Below are 12751 nucleotides of genomic sequence, written 5' to 3' on the forward strand. Positions count from 1 at the left end.
AACCAGTAACATTTATTGGAACTAGTTTGTGCCAACTGGCACGGAAGCTGAGATTAATAAAGTGACATCCTTTCTTTTCTCCACATAGTTTCTTTAAAGGAGAGGGAAAGTTCTTTTACTTTTTAATTTGACTTTGGTCAGATTTGTTGTGTATCCTCCTTGTTGCTTAGCTATAGCTGACAACTGTTGCTCACAGCTCTGTAGAAATAACACAGGTGGTGTGACTCCCTTGCTTATTTTCCATCTCGTTTTGCCTGTTCCTTTGCAGGAACATAACTTCATCAAGCGTTATGAGACACTGGAAGTGGATGTGGCGTCCTGGTTCAAAGATGTCATGGCTAAGACAGAGTCACCCCGCACGAGTAGCATCCTTAGCCAGCACCACCTGCCATTCTTCACCAGGTAGCCATGTAGAGTGGCTATTGTGCCAAGGAAGGACCCCTTGGCAGACAGAGCTTGCAAGGTGGGGCAAGAGAGAGCACCACAACAGACACCTGCCCTCACAGCAGCAACTCTTCAGTGGCATGAATTGTTTGCTTCACCTGCTCAAATCACCCTTGCCCATGTTGTCTTTTCCTTCAGTATTGCCATGAAGAGATGGGGTGGCTGTCTGGTCTTTCTGGAATGTGGGTGTGTTCTAGAGCCTTTGGCATTTCTGGCACCAGGCAGCCCAAGAATACAAGGCCTTTTCCAGCCTGTGCTTGTTATCTTTCTGTGATAGAGCGCCTGCCATCCGGAGTTGCCACGAAGTGACAGCTGCTCCCTGCTTGTCTCTCTCCACCTTGTCTGGAGGCTCAACAGTGACCCTTGCTCACACACTGTGAACAGACACAAAACACACAAAAGGAAAAAGAAGATATTTTTTTTACCACTTATTTATTAAGTTTGGACTTGTGGTGCTGCGGGCCGCCTGCTGCACCCGTTCACCCATCCCTGCGTTATTAATGTCTGTTTTTGTTTTTTGTTTTTTCATTTGTGTTTTTGGGATTGTATTTGCTGAGGGGGAATGGGGCTGGACGTAGATGGGTCGTCTGCTGCTTTAGATTCTGAGCTTAGCTGTTGCTGTTGTCTTGGTTTCATTTTTTCTTAGCGCTTAGGGAGACAGGAAAGTGTAGGTTTGAGAATTATTCTCATCCAAGAGTAGCTCAGTTAAAGTGATTTTTTTCCCTCTTCAATTCTTTTTGAACTCAGGGGTTCCTATCTTTTGTTTTGAGCGTGAACAAAGTTTTGTCAGTGGTGTTTTATTTACCAAAGTGTGTGTTTGGTGCTAGGATAAATGCTTGTTCATTTTCTTCCAGTATTTAAGAAAAGGAAAAGCAGAACTTAAAAGATAATCCTGGCATCAAGAAAGCCATTTTTAAAAAAAGATTCAGCCCAAATGATTCTTACTGCTGTGTCTTAGGGATTCTTTAATATATTTAAATAGAAACACATTTATGCCCTATTGTGGACTTAATGGACTCGATTCTTAACTGGTCACAAGTGTGTATCTCCAGTTGAGAATTGGTCAGAGTTTGCTCTTTGGAAATCATGGGCTAGAATCTGCACTGTCTGTCTAGATGCTCAGACTTCATGGAATCTCAGAGGCGGGATTCTAAATTATCCAAAAGGCTTGGAGGATGAAGGCTGAGCACCCTCCTCAATCCTACTCTTTCAGAATAAAGCTTTTTTTCTGCTAGTGTTTTTAACAGGATAAGAAGCCAGAAGGGACAGAATTCCAGTCAACTCTAATTGACAGGCATTCCCAAAGTGTTGGGGCCATGCTGTAGGCACCAAGGTCTCTGGGTCACTGAAGTTGTCATATAAACCTTTAGGGGCAACAATTGCCACCATCAGCCTTGGGAATGAGCGGTGGTCAGAGACTTTGGGAATGAATTCTGGTTTTCTTCTTGAGTCAATTCTGCCAATAACAATTGCATTTCAGGTAGTCCAGAGGTTAAAGCACAGCCCTGAAGCTCTGACTGTTAACCTAACTGAAGGTGAGGCTTATTCCTGCTTTCTCTTGCTGGCAAAGGTTGGAGTACCATAATCTTAGCTCTTGTCTCAATCCTATGGATATTTGGGTTAGTGTGGTTACTTGTGGTGCAGGGATGATGGTGCACTGCACTGTCAGATGCCCTACTATACTAGATGTATAGATCAACTTCATAAACCCAACACACACACGCACACAGAAGTTTTAGACTAAAGTCATAACAGTACTTGGGATGTCCTGAAAAGGAGATGCTCCTGTGGTCATTGATGATGCTGGGCTGTCTGCTTAGTACAACTCCTTGAGACATGATTCCATCTATATTCTGGCTGTTTCCAAGGGGATCTCCTATATTGTATTATGTTTCCAAGGGGAGCCAAAATTAGGTACATTCAGTGGCAGAATTAGTGGAGGGAGGAGCAGTTATAGCATAATCCATGTCCAGGCATGTCCTACAAAGTGCTTGGGGGTGCTGGACAACCTGCCAGAAAGTCAGACCAGACCAAGAGGGTCCTTTGAAAATGGGGCAGTTGCTTGACTTGTGAAGAAGTAGGTGGGTGTTTTCTGTGACTGATTAGATTTTTAGAGTGGATAGTTGCTAACAAAATGAGGCAAGTTACCAAAGAGCTTGGAGGACACGGAGAGTTCATTTCCTGAGAGGGTGGAGGTCTTCATTCCTTGTGACTGGGACATCGTTACAACACACTGTGGAAGTTCAGTTATTCTGCTGACCTCAGTAGTGACTGTTAATGTGGCAGCATTTTTTGGAATATGAAGGAAGGCAATTTCATTTGCACACAGGCTTTATGAGTAGGTGGTTTTGTGCCTAAAAGAAAATGGATGGAGTGTATTATATGAAAAGACATTTGCTGTATGAGAGAAAGTTGGAAGTGAAGAGCTGGTGAAAACTAAAGGGCAGTGAGCAGAGAAAGCAAGTTTCTGATTTAAGATGCGTCCAGACAGTGAGTGAATATTAATGGTTTTATGGAAGTGGAGTAGGAAAAGCAATGAAGTTTACCTGTGGGTGTCTAATGAAAAACAGAAGGTGGTGCTGCGGTGCATATTTAAGAGATGCCTAGCCTCCAAGATGAATTCCTTTAGTATTGTGGAGGTTCAGCAAGATGTTTATTTAGCCTCTTCTGTGAACTTTGGCTATGATGTCTTCCTAAACTCTCCAGAATTTTAAGAAAATCTGAGTGTTTTCCAAAGACATTATGCCACAGTTTGAAAGTAGCTTGAAAATAGTGTGCTAAACCATAGTTTGAGAACCAGGAACAAACAACAAACTCACACACTTACCTTTCCCATTAGTGATCTGATCTTGTTGGAATAAACTACAGCTTCCCATTGGATCTGAAATAGTAAACTGAGCTGTTACAGTTCTCTAGCAGTAATAATAAACCATGGTTTGATCCTGGTTAGTAAAATAACAGTTTGCCAATTCAGACACAATGGGGAATTGCAGCTGAAACTAACCAGGATCTCTGCACCAACACAGGGTGGGGGTAAAGGGGGAGAATGCATGCCTGATGTTTGCTGACTTCCTAAACTTTGATTTAGAGAGTCAGTAATGCACATTTTGATTTCAAGATACTGAGTCGTGCTTTTCAAATAAATAAATAAATGGGTGGTTCCGCATAGGCAAAAGACTTTGTTATTTTCAATAGCAAGATCTTTTTGCCGTATTGGAAGCTCTATGGGTAGAGGACAAACATAGTAGAAATGCAGTTTTGTGTTTCCTTTGAGCAAAATAACAAGAAAGCTCATATTAAGACTACTTGGAGATATCATCTGTCGGGGTGAAGGGCATAGGAGATCATTTTGCCACAGAAATGTGTTTTGGTTAGGAATTGTTCAGGCCTCCCAACTTCAAATTGATACAAGAATGATCCCATAAAGATGCAGATTTGAGATGTCACTTGCACACAAAAAATGGTTTGGAGAAGAGTAAAGCATGCTTTCTAGGGCATCTTCCACAAGATTACAAGAAGAGCAGTACACTGTCAAAATATTGAACTGCCTAGAGAAGGAGTAGAGTGTCTGAAAGATATAATGAGAAACTCATAGGAGAACTAAAGCCCTGGTGACCAGTAGGACCAGTTGCAGTAGTCTTCTCCATGGATGATCAGGGTGGCCTGTCTATCTCAGTGATAGGCCCTCACCCTTCTGCTTGCTTTTGAAAAGTCCAGCAATTGCGGAGTTAATCACCACTTTTGAGAATTCATCTTGGAAAGTAGGCTGGTAGTCATCAAAGGTCTGGGCATGTTTTGTCGGGGAAGTGAAGCACCTTGGGTAGAGAATGCTGGCACAGGTGAGGGAACAGAGGAGATATTGGAAGTGTGAAAAGTTGGACTCGAGATCCAGGTGGAAGAACAGCACGTGCAAGTTGAGAATGGCACTGGGCTGCGTGTAGAAGAAAGTGGTGTTTAAATTGGATGTCAAGTTAATGTGCGGAGTGTACTGGGAAGTACAGAAGGTGTGGGAAAGAGATAAATAGAAAGGGTTAGTAGAAGCAGTCCAATGGGAGCCATTTTATTGCCTTGTCCTAAAAGCTGGGTGTGCCCTCCTTTTGGCTCTACAACCTGTTCTTCCATTGGACTTCTATGAAATGTACTTTAGCAAATGAAGTATACTAGTTGGCAGAGAATTGGTGATACATAGTATGACAACTGGCGCTGGTACCTTTCCAAAGTGGCTGATATCTAAAAGTGGAGCTAGGAGTGGATCTACCTTCTGGCTTGACCTAAAAACCATGGTTTAGCTTTAGAGCACAGAGCCTCTCAAAACTTTTTTATTAGCCATTGCCAGCATGAATTGGTTAGATGTGCACCACAGCCCTAATCTTTAGTGGCTGGCTAGGCCCTGGAAATCAAGAAGCATTGGTTGGAAGAAGATAGTTGAGAGTACAAGAATGTTATTAGAGCACTGGGTTTTCTAGTGCTAATGGAAAGCAGGTGCCCCTAATGATGGGATTGGCTTTGCAACGATGAGATTTTTCTCTTTAAAGATGGCTTTTGGGTTTTGTTTCTTCTTAGTGTTTAAGAATTTGTAGGTATCTGCTTTGCTGCTCCTAAAAGCTTTATTCCGTTTAAGATTCCAAGTGATGGAACTGTCAGGTCCTATGAATAAGTGCCTCCTGTAATGTAACTCCTGAAAAGTCCTTTGATTTTTTTTAGTGGATATTTATTGAACATTTGTGTCGTATCTTGTGAACTTGGAATTTAAGAAAAGAGCCCTTTAAAAAAAAAGTTGCTTAAAATAAGTAACTTCAGCCTTGCGCTGTTTTAACTTTCCATCTGGAAGCTTGTTAAATAAGCCATTAAATAAATATATAAATCTTTTGGCTCTCCTTTCTCTAGTGCCTCAAGACATCAAGGTTTAGAAGTGCTCCTCCCACAAAGTTGTGAAATAAATTTGCCTACATGTTTGGAAATGTGACGTATGAGATTTTTCCTGCACATTTCATCATATGTACAGCAGAGCAGTAGCTAGAAGAGATACCAAGAGATTTCTCCAGGTGTCTTGAGTTTGTGTTCTTGTCTTAGCAAGGCAAAAGATACCAGCAAGGGTCTTCAAGGGAATTAGACTGTTTGCATGCAGGTACTTCAGTACATAGTGAAGTATGTACTTGAGTATTTATAAAATGACTATTAGATGAAACGCAGTACAATGACTTGGTAAAGTCCCAGAACTAAATCAGATTTTTTTTGTTATAAAAAAAATAGAAGTTGTGCAAATGTCAATTAAGGTTAAAATTCAAAATTGAAAATATTTCTCATGAACTGAAAATTTATCCTGATGGAGAACATGGCCGAAGTGTTCAAAAAAAATGGGAGGGGGTAGATTATAAAACATAATATTTACACAGGTTCAGAATTATTAGATTGTTGTTCAGCATTTGAAGCGGAAAGCTTCTGGGTTCACTTTAAAAAATTGCACATTTGTCCCTTTCAAGAAATGAGTTTGGATACAGTATTCTATTTCCCTTTGGACTTGAAGCTCTCAAACACGGCAGACCACCCAAAAACAATTGACCTCTTGAAGAGCCTGGTTCATCTTCCCTTTACTTCAAGAGAAAGCAAGAATAACCTCTTATCAGGAGATTGCCTAACTCTCAAATGTGGAAGGGTGTTTTCCATTCTCAAAAGAAGGTTATAATTTAGCTTGCCATGGTGGGGGGAGCATACAGGGGTGGGATAGGTTTGGGAAACGTTAAAGGTTTTTTCAAACGTTCAAAAACACGGGATGTCTTTTCAAGAAAAATTGAGGAAAAAAATGCAGTTTTATTGCATTTTTTAAATTATTTTTTTAATGTATTAATTTAGAACAAATCTTTGTTAATGTTATTTTTAATCTGGATGGCTAAATGTTTACAATCGCCTGCCTGACATCTGCTCTTAAAGTGTGTGGGGATATTGGGGTGGGTGGGGCACAGGTCTGCAGCGTGTGGTGCATGCAATTCAAATGGGGGGTTTTAAAACAAACAAAACTGTAAAAAAAAAAATCATGCCAAAGGTAAGGCAGAGACTAGCTGGGTAGATGGTTATATTCTAGACATTAGCATTTCACTATATTCTCTATATACCATATATTATAAATTTGCATGTTAAAGTAAATAGAAGTAACTTCTATCTTATACAGAAAGGGACTTTAACTTTGGATTACTTGTAAATTTGGTCACTTGTCTTGATTCAGGACTGCCTGAACACCTTAAGCTTTAGGGGCTGCTTGATTTTGTTTTTGTATTTTGTTTTATTTTTGTAGCCACCAAACTTTTGCTTTGCTGCCTTTTCATTAAAAAGGGCATGATCCAAAGTTTCATAGAGGGGTTTGAGAGCAGAGCTACTGAGTGGTGGCAGCCAAATTGACTTGAGTTGCAGCCACCATAGAACTAGTAGCCAATTTGCTGCATCTTCTCCAATGCTGTATCTTCCTTTGCTGACCTGTTATACTGAAATCGGCGTCATGGAAACACCTGGAAGCTTTGTATCACGGACATCCACCAGGACAATGCTGTACTCATGTGAGCAGTCAGAAGGTTTCAGACGGCCAGCAGTTTAGCTTTGCTTGCTCAACCAACCTTCCTCATGTTAGTTCCAAGTATTCAAAGCTACACTTTTGTGCACATTTATTTATTGCCCACAGGGAACTGTGTGTGTGTGTGTTTAATTTATTTTTTAAAACTTCCCTTTCTTTGACTTCTTATGGAGGGTGTATTTTTCATTTATAGTATTTGGTGAGTAGACTGTTTTCTCAAAGTGGAGGAATGGAGCATCACAAACAGATTTAATTTCAGGTTGCAGACCACAGTCAAAATTAATTCCAGTGCTTGATTCTTCTCTAAGGGGCTTGAAGTGCTCGGGCTGTGGTTGGGCACGCAGAGTCTTGGAATCATGTAACTTTAAAATTCCCAGGATTCAATACCATAAGGCTAAGAGTCGGTGAAGTTGCTCATAGGTAATATTGGAAGAAGGACTGAGGCTGGAAATCAAGAGAATCATGATTATGCAGATTGACCAAACTCTGTGTTGAAGAATTCATGAATTTTGCTTTAAAATGATAATTAAGCTGATAAGTTGAATATTTATGCTTGCCTGCTGGCTTCGGAATTTTAATTTAGAACAAATGCTAGTCAGTTACCTTTTAAGAATTTTTTTTCCTAATGTAGATCAAGCTGTTCTAGGTTATTTTCCAAACACCTGATTCACAAGAGTTGCAGTCAAAAACATGAGAATTTATAGCCCTGTAAAATAGGAAGATTGACCAGGAGATGAGTTGGAGAACTTGCAGACACCCTGCCAATATTGAGTTTTATTCCCAAGTAGAGAGAAAATACTGTTCCTCTGTAGCTGTAGTGGATTTTGCCCAAATACAAGAACACAATATTTCAGAATGGTAGCACAGGAATTGGCATGCGACATGAACTGATGGGGTGTGCCTGTAGGTAGAGGAAGGGGACTTAGGAGAGACAGTTCACATTACTTGTTTCTGTCACATCCTAGTTTTAGAGATGGTTTGTACACTCACACAGTGAAGTTTGGAGAAATGGTTATCTCTGAGAACTTTGGGATCAGGTCTGGAGAGAAGTCCTGTTTTGTTTATCCTGCTTAAGGGGAGCTTCTTAGAAACAACAAAATTGTCACCATATATATATACTTACCTGTAGAGTGGTTCTTAATTTTTTTAAAAAAAAAAATTGGCTCTAGTTTCACATTGGTGCTGTAAACCAAACCATTTTAAAAAGAAAGTAATGCTCTATATACCAAAGTATTTCAGCTATTTGTTTGGAAGTTTGTAGAGTTTTTAATAGCATAACCATCTCCTTCCTATCCCCACAGCAGGCCATTTTATTAGTAGCTCTCCTTACTTCCAGTTTAATGTCTGGTTAATGGACACTCTTTATCTTGTTGGAGGGTTTTTTCCCACCAGCACCAGCAGTTGTTCCCAGAGCCATTTGTCACAGGCAAGAAAAGGTTTAATGTGGCTTAGTATGCTAGATGTTATAATGACGTTCAGAAAGCATGGAAATGGCTTATCCCAGGGATAACATGTTGAGTAAATTCCAATAAAGTAAGTACTGGAGTTTGTCTCAGAAGAGGAATGTTCTGATTTATGATTTGAATTTAAATGATTTCAGGCTTAGAGTGCCCTAGGCCCTCTGGCCAGTTTTGGGGGTGAGTGGATAATTTGCTGAGCTCATTGCTTTCCCTACATGCTGAGAAATCCCTTTTTAAAATATCAGTTGTACCTTGGATTTTAAAAGATAATAAGAGAATAGTATCTCCCTGGGGTGTCTTCAAGAGTCTTTGTGAAACACTCCTTTCTGTGCCCTATGGGACCCATCCTTGTAGGTTCAGTCCAGCAACATAGGACAGTTCAGTGTCACTTATTTCCAGTTATGGTTTGCTAGTCACCTCTCAGTGCGATTTCACTGTCCTAAATTTCACTGCCCACTACTTGGCATGCACCAAATTTTAGAGCAGAGACTTTCCTTTTCCTAGTCAGCACCCCACCTCCCTGTCAGCAGTCCAAACAGCTTGTCAGAAGTAGTTGCCTGCCTCCAAGCAGTGAGGCCAGTCTGATCAATTTTAGTGGAACTTTTGGATTTAGAAACATACCTACAATAGTATAAGGTAAATGACATTCTTGCTTACTTTTGAAAAGCTTTTTTTTTTACTCTGTTTGTAAAAACCCTCATAGAAGCTTAAAAATAAATCTCTCTTTCCCTAAATGTCTGTTTCTTTCCATTTCATGCACAATTTTAAAGCAGCTTCCTTCCCCAGAATGAATTTCTAAGTCATGAATCATTTTGTACTTGGAATCAACAAGAAAGGCATCCCGGCAACCTTACGGGATGACTCCATCATGGTTTAAAATGGGTGGAGAACCTGAGGCTAAGGAGAGTCAGTGCAGCTCTCTCTTTGACCTTCGGGACTCTCCCCAGTCCACACACACTCCGGCCCAGCTTCTCATCCTCCTCTACTAGTTTTTGACTGTCTGAAATGTGTCCTTGAATTCTTATAGCCCCTCTTGCATGAATGAAGGACAGAGAGGAGCTGCATATATATGTGGAAGCTAGCCTACTGTCCAAAGGTAAAGTTCACATTTGTTGTTCCACCCACATTTTGCCTCTGCCCATTGTCTCTGCTGCCCATCCCCAAAGGTCGCCCAGGAGGGAATGATGTGACCCACAGGCTAATAAAGGCTTCCCACTCCTGATCTAAAAGACTGATATTTCACAGGTAGGAAGTGCCGCGTTATCTGACAAACTTGAAGCTTGGAATAAGTAAGTATTATTATTAATTAATAAAATTTCTATACTGTCCTTCACCCAAAGATCACAGGGCGGTTTACAATATGAAAAAACAAAATGTGTAACATTGTAACAAGCAGAAGAGCGTAGCAATGGTGAATGCATTAATTTGAGCAATATCTGTTTTGCCTTTCAAAGAAGAAGGGAAACATAATTTGAAGATGGAGGGAAAATCATATTTGGTCTTTGGGCTGTACAGAGGCCTCCAAGCAGTTTACAATTAAAACTAACGTAGCAGTTTCTGGGTGCAACGTTAAATCATGCAAATTGACTATTGGAATGTAATGTGCTGAATACATTTGCCACATGACAACGGTGACCTGTTGACCTGTTCCCTGCATTTGTTTAACATGTAGAGTAAAAATGCTAAAATTGTCATAGAGGTGAGACTCAACTTACATGGGGGTTATGTTCTGGGGATGGCACGTAAAGCCAGAATCATGGATAGTCAATTTGCCTTACCTTGAGACAGCTGAAAATTGCTGAGGCAAACAGTGATGCAGCAGCAGAACCACTCACAAAATGGAAGCAGAGTTTGATAATTACTGGTGATGGTTTTTACTGATACCTAATCCATGTTAGAAAATTGACTAAATTCTTTGCTGAAGCATTTTTTGTGTGACTAGGAGCTCATCTTTCCTCAAGTTCAGTACATTTGCTCTGGAGGTTTTGTGACTCAGCCTGCCCATTTTAGGCAGAATTTGCTGAATCAGAATCAAAATGCAGAAAGCTTATTCTTTTATATCTTCCCCTCCCCACCTCCACATTCTTCTCAAAGTATTTTTACCCATCTCCTATAATTTCTTCCCCCATCCTCCTTCAGCTTTCTTTTCAAACCAGCCAGTTATTTCATTTCTCCTATCTGGGCCTTTTACAGTTGCTACGTCTTCCTGTCACAGCCTTCCTCTCTTATCCTTTTTCTTTTCTGTTCTTGACTTGGAGTCAAATCCCTGCTCAGCTGTGAAGCTCACTTAGAACACTTTCAAGAAGGACTGGTTTCTCAGCTTTACCTACTGCACCGGGTGCTAGAATCAAAGAGCTGGAAGAGCATCAAAGTGCATTTAGTGCTGATGAAGGGAACCCACAACAGCAGCATCTGAGATAGCGTAAAAACTGCTTTAAATTCTGTAATAGATGAGAGTCCACCTTCTGAGGCAGTCCACTGTCAAAACAGTTCAGGACATTCTTCCTAATGTTTGTAATTTAAACCCATTGTTTTGGGTCACACCCTCTGGAGCAACAAACCTGCTCCATCTATGTGGCAACCTGTCAAATACGTAATGTCCACTCTGCCCCACACAGCTAAACCAGCTCCTTCAACCTTCCCTCATCAGCCTTGGTCTCAGGCTCACTCATCATCTTTATTGCCCTCTTACTTAAATTGTAGCGCCCTGTTCCTCAGGTGAACTGACCAAAGCATTCTAGAATAGTGCCATTACTCCTGAATGGGACACCGAAACTCCTGTTGATGCAGCCTAGGGTTGCATTATTACTTTCAGATAAGCCTCAAGGCAGTTTGCAGTCATACAATAAAAACAAAATAGATTTTAAAACAACATCCCCCCAGGCTTAAAAAAAAATACAAATAAACCTCCAATGTACAGATCCATTTGCTTGTCGTTTTTTTCTTCGAAAAAGAGAATCTCAACCCATTTGGAAACGCTTGTCTTTTTAGCCACTGCATTGAACTCTGACTCCAGTTTAGCTTGTGGTTTGCTAAAACCCTTGTTTGTTTTCCCATGTACTGTACATTTAGACTAAAATTCCTCTCTGGGCTCTTTGAAGACTGTTTTAACATAAATGCAGTACTGTATGTTAAAACGTTTACAATTTGTGGCGAGGCTAATGTATCTGATTTAGTAACAGTCTGAACCACATATTATTGAAGGCAACACAAGCTGCCCTACTGAGCCAGATCATCCGTTTATTAGGATCTGATTCTTGTAGGAAGAAGGATGCTAGGCTGAATGGACTCAGGACAGGAAGACCTTGATCACATGATACAGATTCAATTACGGTATGCTAGCAGAAGCCAGTGCAAGGACTTGTCACTAGCACAACAGGGCTTTGCCCCACTCCTCTAGAACCTCCAGAACAGCAGGCAGGAGGAGGAGAGGAGACTGTTTCATTGCGCAAGCAGAACTCCTTACTCTGGATTGTATGCCACATGGCGCTCTCTCTCCTTCCTAACATGAGCTCTCTTGTTCACACTTCCAGCTAGCCAGTCAGCTTTGCCCTCCCTCCAGGATATGCCATTTCTTTGCTCCTCGCATATATTTCACATTTTTCATTTCCATCTGACAACAAGGGAGCACGCTTTGTCCTCACTGAACTAAGTATTGATGGGGAAGAGGGGATCCCCTTTAGATTTTATATTTAAAAGATATTTTTGTACATCTGCAGATTTCAGCCGAGCACGCTCAACCTCCCTCTTGTTTCTTGGTCACTCTGCTTTGGTTCCCACCATCTTGGATTCATTATTCAGGACACAGATGTTAAGAATAAGAGCTTTAAATAAGTACCTGGGCATTCTCAAGTTTGCTTTTGAAAAATAACCTTGGAGCGCAGCTCCGTTTAGCCCATAACTTTGCAAAGGTACAAAGGTCCAGTTAACATGTTGCACTCCACCATTTACAATCAAAGATAATATAGTAGTAATTTGTTACACCTTCACAATACTTTTAAGACCCAGAGCCTTGTGTTCTTAGCATGTTAGTTATATGACATATATATCTTTGGAACTCTAGTTTATTCCTCGGTATTACAATACCCAGTTCCCTTAAACTGCAGTTCCTAAGATTATTTGGGGGAAGAGTTATGTGCTTTAGATGTATGCTGTGTATGCCACCCTGTATGAGACCCCACAAAACTTCCTCTGTTCCACTACCACTGTATTGTCCAGCAATTTAGGTCAACTCTCTGCTTTCTGTCTGGCTTAATATTTTCTCCTTCCCTCCCTTCCTCCC

The 12751-nt window shown here is 40.7% G+C and overlaps 1 protein-coding gene across 3 annotated transcripts in view; it reads left to right on the forward strand.

Annotated features, from left to right (window-relative positions):
- MAP2K7 (mitogen-activated protein kinase kinase 7) overlaps positions 1-9203 on the forward strand; it is a 35655-nt gene extending 26452 nt beyond the window's left edge. For all 3 annotated transcript variants that reach the window (XM_081851138.1, XM_081851137.1, XM_081851139.1), the window contains one exon: positions 269-9203. In XM_081851138.1, coding sequence (XP_081707264.1) covers positions 269-406 — 138 coding nt within the window. In that variant the 3' untranslated portion in view covers positions 407-9203. The remainder of the gene's footprint in view (positions 1-268) is intronic.
- The last annotated feature ends 3548 nt before the right edge of the window (positions 9204-12751 follow it).

This window comes from Podarcis erhardii (assembly GCF_964252035.2).
Source record: "Podarcis erhardii genome assembly, chromosome: 2".
NCBI classification, from domain to species: Eukaryota; Metazoa; Chordata; class Lepidosauria; order Squamata; family Lacertidae; genus Podarcis; species Podarcis erhardii.